General features: G+C 33.7%; 1 protein-coding gene across 1 annotated transcript in view; it reads right to left on the bottom strand.

Moving 5' to 3' along the window:
• Nucleotides 1-393: 393 nt before the first annotated feature.
• The window catches only part of LOC114332682 (zinc finger protein 226-like), a 56,131-nt gene continuing 45,864 nt past the window's right edge, over nucleotides 394-10,660 (bottom strand). Inside the window, exon 2 of the mRNA XM_050646553.1 lies at nucleotides 394-5,403. Within this exon, the coding sequence (XP_050502510.1) occupies nucleotides 3,911-5,403 (1,493 nt within the window). The 3' untranslated portion in view covers nucleotides 394-3,910. The remainder of the gene's footprint in view (nucleotides 5,404-10,660) is intronic.

The following is a 10,660-nucleotide window of genomic DNA, read 5'->3' as shown; positions in this document are numbered from 1 at the left end:
GTGTGTGTGTGTGTGTGTGTGTGTGTGTGTGTGTGTGTGTGTGTGTGTGTGTGTGTGTGTGTGTGTGTGTGTGTGTGTGTGTGTGTGTGTGTGTGTGTGTGTGTGTGTGTGTGTGTGTGTGTGTGTGTGTGTGTGTGTGTGTGTGTGTGTGTGTGTGTGTGTGTGTGTGTGTGTGTGTGTGTGTGTGTGTGTGTGTGTGTGTGTGTGTGTGTGTGTGTGTGTGTGTGTGTGTGTGTGTGTGTGTGTGTGTGTGTGTGTGTGTGTGTGTGTGTGTGTGTGTGTGTGTGTGTGTGTGTGTGTGTGTGTGTGTGTGTGTGTATGTGTGTGCAATTAGTGTAAAGGTTGTCACACCGGAAGGTACTTTTTAACAAGGTCCTGTTAAAAGTTACAACGAACAAACTAACAGCACTTTATTTTAGCAAAATTACAATTGTTTGAAAATGTGAATTTTACATATTTATATCTATACAAAATTAGTGGATTGCGTGTACTGTGTTAAACTGCTGAATGGCTAGGGTACTTGACAGCATTATCGCTGATATGCGGGGTTATTGAACTGTAATTCGTTTGTCCATACATCGTATTCGTTTACATGTTAATAAAACAAATTTTATCTACCTCATATGAATTCAACCTAGCATTAAATATGGTTATTGATTTTAGGTAGGCATACGATACCATAAAAAGAAGTAAAGTACTCTGAAACGCTAAAATATTTTGAATTTCCACCAAAAATAGCAATACTGATTAAATGCATTCTCAGTGACACTAAAAGTAAAGTTATGATAGAAGGACAGGTTTCGGATAGCTTTATCATCAATAGAGGCTTGAGGCTTGCGACAAGGTGACCCATTATCAACATATTTCTTCAATTTATTTTAGAGAAGACTTATACTAGAGGCGCAATATATCATCACCGGCATCAATGTGTAGCATACGCAGATGATATTACCTTAATACCAAGGAGACCTGCAGAATTAAGAGAAATCTTTAATAGACTAGAGAGAACAGCCAAGGAATATGGTTCATAAATAAACAAAAAAAAAAAGAAATATGTGATGATGAAACGAAATTAAAATCATCTGGGACAGTCCTTTAAGATACAAAGCCCAAGTAAAGAATATAACTTCGAAATTGTCGGCCAATTCGATTACTTAAGAGTAACACTAACAAATAGGAACGAAGAGAACCGAGAAATCGCAAAAAGAATGGCGAAAGGTAGAAAGAGTGCTGGGAGTCTAACTAAGATACTGATGTCGAAAATCATATCCAGAACAGCAAAAAAACGAATATATACAACAGTTATCCGAGCTACAGTATTCTATGCTAGCGAGACCTGGACACTAAATAAAGACATGGAAGTAAAATTAGATAGATGGGAACGAACGATTCTCAGAAGGATATACGGAGGTCTAAAAGAGGGGAATATCTGGCAAAGAAGAACGAATGAAGAAATAATGCAAATATATGGACAACCAAAAATAACAAGCCAAAATTCGAAGATTAAGATGGCTCGGGCATATAGCAAGAATGAAAGAAGGACGAGTTCCAAATGAATTAATAAACACGGAGGCTGGTACAAAAAGAACAACAGGACTCCCCCGAAGAAGATGGTTGGAGTCGGCAAAAGAATATCTGAAGTCGCTGAGGGTACAATAACGGAAAAACCTAGCACAAGACAGAAATAACTGAAAGAAAACCTGTGAGCCTTGGGCCCGTGAGGCCTGTTGAGCTGAGCTATAATTCGTTCGTCCAATCTTCTTGTACTCAAATGTGTTTTCAAATTACTTGCTTGACTAAACTCTTTGAAATAAATTTCACACTTGTAAGATTTTTATCCAGTGTGCAATATCAAATGTTTTTTCAAATCAAAATGTACACTCTCGTGTACATTCTGATTCGTCTGTAGTTTTCCCTCGTGTGCACTCTCAAATGTGCTTTCAAATTGTAGTAAAATGCGCAAAACAAATTTCACACTTATAAGGTTTTCCCCAGTGTGCACTCTCAAATGTGTTTTCAAAGAACCTGCTTGACTAAACTGTTTAAAACAAATTCTACACTTGTAAGGTGTTTCTCCAGTGTGAACTCTCATATGCGCATCCAAAGAAATTTTATGTCTGAACTGTTTAAAGCAAATTTCACACTTATAAGGTTTTTCCCCAGTGTGCACTCTCAAATGTATTTTCAAAACTTTTGTTGTAGTAAAATTATTAAAACAAATTTCACACTTGTGAGGTTTTTCTTCAGTGTGGATCATCAAATGTGTTTTCAATTGACTTTTTTGATAAAACAGCTTAAAACAAATTTCACACTTGTGAGGTTTTTTCCCAGTGTGTGTCATCAAATGTGTTTTCAAATTACTTGCTCGACTAAATTGCTTAAAACAAATTCACACTTGTGAGGTTTTTCTCCAGTGTGCACTGTCAAATGGCTTTTCAAATCACTTGTTGTAGTAAATCTTTTAAAACAAATTTTACACTTGTGAGGTTTTCCTCCAGTGTGCACTCTCAAATGTTTTTTCGAATCACTTATTGTAGTAAAATTCTTTAAAACATATTTCACACTTCTAAAGGTTTTCAGTCGTGTGCACTCTCAAATGTGTTTTCAAATTACTTGTAGTAAAATGCGCAGAACCAATTTCACACTTATAAGGTTTTTCCCCAATGTGCACTCTCAAATGTGTTTTCAAAGAACCTGTTTGACTAAACTGTTTAAAACAAATTTCACACTTGTAAGATTTTTATCCAGTGTGCAATATCAAATGTTTTTTTAAATCAAAATGTACAGTACAAATGTAGTAAAATTCTTAGAAACATATTTCACACTTCTAAAGGTTTTCAGTCGTGTGCACTCTCAAATGTGTTTTCAAATTACTTGTAGTAAAATGCGCAGAACAAATTTCAGACTTATAAGGTTTTCCCCAGTGTGGACTCTCAAATGTGTTTTCAAAGAACCTGCTTCACTAAACTGTTTAAAACAAATTTCACACTTGTAAGATTTTTATCCAGTGTGCAATATCAAATGTTTTTTCAAATAAAAATGTACAGTACAAATGTAGTAAAATTCTTAGAAACATATTTCACACTTCTAAATGTTTTCAGTCGTGTGCACTCTCAAATGTGTTTTCAAATTACTTGTAGTAAAATGCGCAGAACAAATTTCACACTTATAAGGTTTTTCCCCAGTGTGCACTCTCAAATGTGTTTTCAAAGAACCTGCTTGACTAACCTGTTTAAAACAAATTTTACACTTATAAGGTGTTTCTCCAGTGTGAACTCTCATATGCTAATCCAAAGAAATTTTATGTCTGAACCGTTTAAAGCAAATTTCACACTTATAAGGTTTTTCCCCAGTGTGCACTCTCAAATGTATTTTCAAAACTTTTGTTGTAGTAAAATTCCTAAAACAAATTTCACACTTGTGAGGTTTTTCTTCAGTGTGGATCATCAAGTGTTTCCAATTGACTTTTTCGACAAAACAGCTTAAAACAAATTTCACACTTGTGAGGTTTTTTCCCAGTGTGTGTCATCAAATGTGTTTTCAAATTACTTGCTCCACTAAATTGCTTAAAACAAATTTCACACTTGTGAGGTTTTTCTCCAGTGTGCACTGTCAAATGGCTTTTCAAATCACTTGTTGTAGTAAATTTTTTAAAACAAATTTCACACTTGTGAGGTTTTTCTCCAGTATGCACTCTCAAATGTTTTTTCAAATCACTTATTGTAGTAAAATTCTTAAAACATATTTTACACTTATAAGGCTTTTCTCCAGTGTGCACTCTCAAATGTGTTTTCAAATTACCTGCTTGAATAAACTGTTTAAAATAAATTCGACGCTTATAAGGTGCTTCTCCAGTGTTAACTTTCGTATGCACATACAAAGAATTATGTCTGAACTGCCTAAAAGAAATTTAACACTTGTAAGGAGTTTCTCCAGTGTGCACTCTCAAATGTGTTTTCAAATTACCTGATTGACTAAACTGTTTAAAACAAATTTTACACTTGTAAGGTGTTTGTCCAGTGTGAACTCTCATATGCTTATCCAAAGAAATTTTATGTCTGAACTGTTTAAAGCAAATTTCACACTTATAAGGTTTTTCCCCAGTGTGCACTCTCAAATGTACTTTCAAAACTTTTGTTGTAGTAAAATTCTTAAAACAAATTTCACACTTGTGAGGTTTTTCTCCAGTGTGGATCATCAAATGTGTTTTCAATTGACTTTTTCGACAAAACAGCTTAAAACAAATTTCACAATTGTGAGGTTTTTTCCCAGTGTGTGTCATCAAATGTGTTTTCAAATTACTTGCTCGACTAAATTGCTTAAAACAAATTTCACACTTGTGAGGTTTTTCTCCAGTGTGCACTGTCAAATGGCTTTTCAAATCACATGTTGTAGTGAATTTTTTAAAACAAATTTCACAATTGTGAGGTTTTTCTCCAGTGTGCACTCTCAAATGTTTTTTCAAATCACTTATTGTATTAAAATTCTTAAAACATATTTCACACTTATAAGGTTTTTCCCCAGTGTGCAATCTTAAATGTGTTTTCAAATTACCTGCTTGAACAAACTGTTTAAAACAAATTCCACACTTATGAGGTGCTTCTCCAGTATGAACTTTTGTATGCACATCCAAAGAATTTTTACGGCTGAATTGCTTAAAACAAATTTCACACTCGTAAGGAGTTTCTCCACTGTGCACTCTCAAATGTGTTTTCAAAGAACCTGCTTGACTAAACTGTTTAAAACAAATTTTACACTTGTAAGGTGTTTCTCCAGTGTGAACTCTCATATGCTCATCCAAAGAATTTTTATGTCTGAACTGCTTAAAACAAATTTCACACTTATAAGGAGTTTCTCCAGTGTGCACTCTCAAATGTGTTTTCAAAGAACCTGCTTGACTAAACTGTTTAAAACAAATATCACACTTATAAGTCTTTTCTCCAGTGTGCACTCTCAAATGTATTTTCAAAGAAAATGCTCGACTAAACTGTTTAAAACAAATTTCACACTTGTAAGGTGCTTCTCCTGTGTGAACTTTCATATGCTCGTCCAAAGAAATTTTATATTTGAACTGATTAAAACAAATTCCACACTTATAAGGCGTTTCTCCAGTGTGCACTCTCGAATGTCTTTTCAAAGAACTTGCAAGAATAAACTGCTTAAAACAAATTTCACACTTGTGAGGTTTTTCGTCAGTGTGTGTTATCAAATGTGTATTCAAATTACTTTTTTGAGAGAACTGCATTAAACAAATTTCACAATTGTAGGTTCTTTGTCCAGTCCTGACCTTCGTACTATTTATATTTATTATTTTTCCTTCTGCGTTTTGACTCGTATAGTTTTCTTTGTGAGATGAATGCAACGTTTCCATGATTTTAATTCTATTCTCCTCCTGAAGACAACCTGAAATACAAACCAACTATAAACATTTTACTGAAACAGAAAAAGTTGTGCAGGAACAAAGGGATATAATAAATAAAGTAAAATTATAGCCCAAATTTACCTCTCATGTCTTGAAATATTGCAAAACATCCGTTTATTACCGACTGTGTAACATTACGATAAAACATATAAATTATTCTGAAATACACCAATAAATTGCGGCGTATTAATTTATGTGTTTTCTTATGAGACACCCTGTATTTTATTGAATTTTCTAATTGTCCGCAAAAAATAAGGTATAGTTTCATGAGTGCCCTATATCTAAGTTAAGAGTGTTCTGAGTTATGTCAACTCTTCTTAAAATGTAAAGTTTTAAAAAAGCTTTCTCAACTACCAAATTTTCTCTCATGTCTAAATAGTTTGACATTATTTGTTAACTGTATTTTATTATTAAGTATCCTTATACAGTGTGTTCAAAATTTACAGATTCATTATTGAGTTATTCAATGTAAGACTTTGGGTCTTGTTTGATCTCAGTTGTGCTTTCGACATGGTGGAACACAGGCTGCTTCTGATAAAGATGGATGGCTTGGGATTTCGTCGTATACCACGTAAGATCATATTTGTCAAATAATTTGCAAACAATAATATTTGATAGTACACTATACCCAATGAAGTCTTCTTTGGAATTAAGTACCAAAAGGTTCGGTACTTGGTTCCCTCTTCTTTATTGTCTTTACCAATAATATCAACCAACTTTGCACTACTCCTAATCGAATTATTGAATAAGCAGATGATACCACTATTGTTATTTGAGAATCGATGAAAGTATGTTAAAAGCGCAACTGCTTTGAAACAGTAGGTATATGCCAATGAAACCAGTGAAAAGAAGGTCTGTGAGAGACCTAGTTATCTAATTAATTTCGGGATCTATCACAGCAAAACTAACCGAACGGCTCCACGAGCGATAAGTTTATCCCAGCAGTAGCCGTAAAACGAACTTAAGGTTCCGCGGAACGAAATAGGAATAGCCGAACTGAACCGACTACAAGCACAAGCCCTGCAGTCGGTTTAGTTCGAGTATTCCTATTCCGTTCCGCGGAACCTTAAATTCGTTTTACGGCTACTGCTGGCGTAAACTTGTCTCCCGTGGAGCCGTTCGCTAACAGCTATGTAAGAAACGTTTGGCGAACAGGTTATATTAAAAGTGTCAGCATAGAGAATGAAGAATCTCACACTTTAATGAAGAGCTTTCGCACTTGCAAGGTTTTTACCCAGTATGCACACTTAAAAGTTATTTATGAAACAGTTCGTGAAGTATGCTTTTTGCGAACGCACGCGATGTTTAGAGCACGAGCGACAGCGGAGCGAGTGCCATACATCGCGTAAGTTCGCAAAAAGTACTGCACGCACAGTTTCATACAATATTTTATCTACCATAAACAAATAAAAAAACTGTAACTCTTCGTCACTGGAATTCATTTCTATTCTACAATTTTTAGAACTTTGACATTTAAAAATTCTAACTTCTTTCAACCGTACTATTTAAACTTCTGTGAAGAGCGGATGTGTTTAAAATATTTCTTTCGCTAAAGAATAATTACCTACCGTTATCAAATTCACATTAGAATCTAATTATCGATTAATACGTATTTACGGATAAATGTGGATATTTTGGTAAAATTACTTTAAAACTTTATAAAACATAAAATCAATAATATTTACGTTTAATAAATAAATAAATAGTCTGGTGAATAAGGTGTAAAAATGGACGATGAACCACCCCTTGACAAAGGGGGAACAGTGGATAATGGAGGAGAAAATAAAGATATGGTTATGTATGGACAACACCAGGGCCGTAACTACCATTCTTCCCGTTTATGTTGATACCCATGTCTTCCCATTCCAGCTCTTTAAAGACGTCTTCCAGAGCTAAGGTGAAGATTTTTGGGGATATTACATCACCTTGTCTTACGCCTTTACGTATTTCTATGCGATTAGTTTTGTTTGTTTTATTTTTCCATTCGACTGTCATAGTTGCTGTTTTACAGATGTTATGTAAGAGTTGCCTGCACCTGGAGTCTATTCTGCTGTTATTTAGAGCTTTTTCTATCGCCCATATCTCGACACTATCGAACGCTTTTTCATAGTCTACAAAGGCTTAACATAAATCTAGGTTGTATTCGTTTGCCTTCTCTATTAATATTTTCATAGTGAGGAAATGATCTATGGTACTAAACCCATTTCTGAAACCTGCTTGTTCAACTGGCTGATAACTGTCCATTTTATTTGTTAGTCTATTGGTTATAATTCTAATAAAGAGTTTGTACATTTGTGAGAGTAGTGAGATAGGTCTGTAGTTTTTTAAGTCTTTTTGTCTCCTTTTTTGTATAGCAGTATTGTAATACTCTCATTCCAATCGTGAGGTATTTCTGCCTTGTGTAGACATAGATTATAGCCTAAGAGCTAGTGAACCCTCCGACTAACGGTCAGGGCCACGTGTGCAATGTGTGCGGCGCACGCAGGCGCCAGCAATTTAGGGGCGCTGCTAGAGTTGTTACAAAAATTTTACGCGGGTCAAAACAACACTTACCCATTTACCGTCCTTGCCACCATGTATATCTTCGTTTCAAAAGTAGGCATATTAAGTATTGATTTACAATCTGCATAAACAAGAAAAATCCTGTAAAGACATGCAGTCAAAAAATGTTTAGCAGATCAAATATATTAACATTTACATTCATATGCTCAATCCACATATTATGGTAAGAAGTTCTGATGAAAGTTTTAATTTCGTTAGCAAAATTTTACAACAAAAACGATAAATATGCAGGTGGCCTTAAATGCTTTACAAGAGTTAAAACAATTCTTGCTCGAATTTCGGACAGACAGCAAATTTAATGATATTATTACTACAGCAAATGAAACTGAAGAAAAACTGGATGTGGAGCCCAGTTTTCAACCAGCCACACAGTTACGGCGTCGGAATAAAAGCAGACAGTTCGATTAGGAACATAAAGATAAAAGACGAACCATTTTGGATCCTAAAATGTCATACAAAGTTAATTTCTTTTATTGTGTTCTTGACTAAGCATTAATTTCAGTAAATAAAATAAAAATTTCCAAAATATAAAATTTTATTATAATTGAACGACAGTACAGAAAACTCACGATTAAAATTTGTTGTGTACAAATTTGTAACAAATTTAGATTTGATCATGTATGTAGATATAGAGGGAGACGATTTGTTCGAAGAAATTATACAGCTTCAGTTAAAAGAATTAAATAATGACGTTAGCAAAATTTTAAAATTTATATTTTTATACTGCAGTTTGCCCAAATTTATCAATAGCTCTTAGAGCTATAGAGCTGAAACTTAAAAAAATATTTAGATTGACCATCAGTTAAGAGTTGGTAACGTTGACAAATTTATCTATAGTCTCTATAGAGTCGTCAGTATTAGGTGAAATTGATATTCACCATATTACCTATAATATAAAGATTTTTCGAACTCAAGGCGCGAAAAGTGAATTTTTTATAGAATATCTATTTCATGTTGAATAGAAAATGGTTGAATGCTCGAATATATGAATTATTTTATGGAAATAAAAGGCACATATCGAGCAATGAGTTTATTAAATCTTGCCCAAGTATACTTTCACTCCTAGAGCATCATAAGGGGCGTCCTGTCAAATTAGGAAGATATCAACTATTTATAATGGGAAATAAGCCACAATTTACCAAAAAAGTTTTTTGTTTGGTAAATTGTGGCTTATTTCCCATTATAAATAGTTGATTATAAAAATGCCACAAGGAAATAGCTTCAGAACAACATTAGGAAGATATCCTTGTATTTTAACTATTTATAATGGGAAATAAGCCACAATATTATTAAAAAATGATTTTATTAACGTTTCGACGCCCAAATCGGGTGCTGTTGTCAAAATACAAAATACTACTAACATAAATAAAAATGTTGTTGCTTAGTAAAAAAATTCTTCTAATAATTTATTTAATCTGACATCGGCAATTCAGATACATATGATACGTTTTAAAGTAGAAGACTTTAAAATGATATTGCCAATATTTATGAGTTGCGTTCCTGGGACGACTTTACTGAAAGATAGTTCATTCGATTACATGAAATCAACCCCAACTCAAGAATATCCGTCACAAAAAAAATTTAAAGACAGATCACATGCTATGATTTTTTTTGTGACGGATATTCTTGAGTTGGGGTTGATTTCATGTAATCGAATGAACTATCTTTCAGTAAAGTCGTCCCAGGAACGCAACTCATAAATATTGACAATATCATTTTAAAGTCTTTTACTTTAAAACGTATCATATGTATCTGAATTGCCGATATAAATGAGTCAGATTAAATAAATTATTAGAAGAATTTTTTTACTAAGCAACAACATTTTTATTTATGTTAGTAGTATTTTGTATTTTGACAACTGCACCCGATTTGGGCGTCGAAACGTTAATAAAATCATTTTTTTAATAATATTGTGGCTTATTTCCCATTATAAATAGTTAAAATTGTAAAAATGCCACAAGAAAATAGCTTCAGAACAACATTAAATATCCTTGTATCTTCATCTTCGCGATATGTATCTAACGTCGTACCGGCATTTAATTTTAATCTGTTTGTCCTTTGTCCAGTGTGTGCTATCTATTAATTAAGTATTAATTTCTGCCATTATTTATAAAACAAATGTTACGAAATTCAAGGATACCATCCAATTTGACGAAACCCCCCTGATGATGCCCTATGAGCGAAAGTATACTTGGACAAGATTTAATAAATTCAGTGCTTGATATCTGCCTTTTATTTCCATAATATTTTTACTTTTTTATGTTGTTACGCCAAATATTTATTTTTATTTACTTAATTAATTTAACTTACTTTATGTGTGCGAATTTTTAGTTATTTTTGTGTGGTTGCAATGAATAAGTGTTCATTTTTATTCGCATTGTTTTATTTAACGAGACGATTTTTAAACAATTACGTTTTTTTTTGGGCGCCATTAGATGTTTTGCACACAGGCGCCACCACGTGCTGGCGCGGCACTGCTAACGGTCTTCCTGTAAGGCTAGAAATTTGTATAGTGATAATTCATAGCACACCAAGACTAAAAACCATGATCTGGCAGGCATCAGCCCTGCACGTCTATCTACCAGGTGAATCGAAAAGTGCACAGTTTAGAGTTTAGTTTAGTTTAGTAGAGTTTAGTCAATCACCTCAGATATTGCGATGACGTTTATTTATTTA

This window comes from Diabrotica virgifera, chromosome 1 (genome assembly GCF_917563875.1).
Source record: "Diabrotica virgifera virgifera chromosome 1, PGI_DIABVI_V3a".
NCBI lineage: Eukaryota > Metazoa > Arthropoda > Insecta > Coleoptera > Chrysomelidae > Diabrotica > Diabrotica virgifera.
The sequence above is the reverse complement of the archived record's forward strand: the minus strand, read 5'-3'. Positions and strand labels throughout refer to the sequence as shown.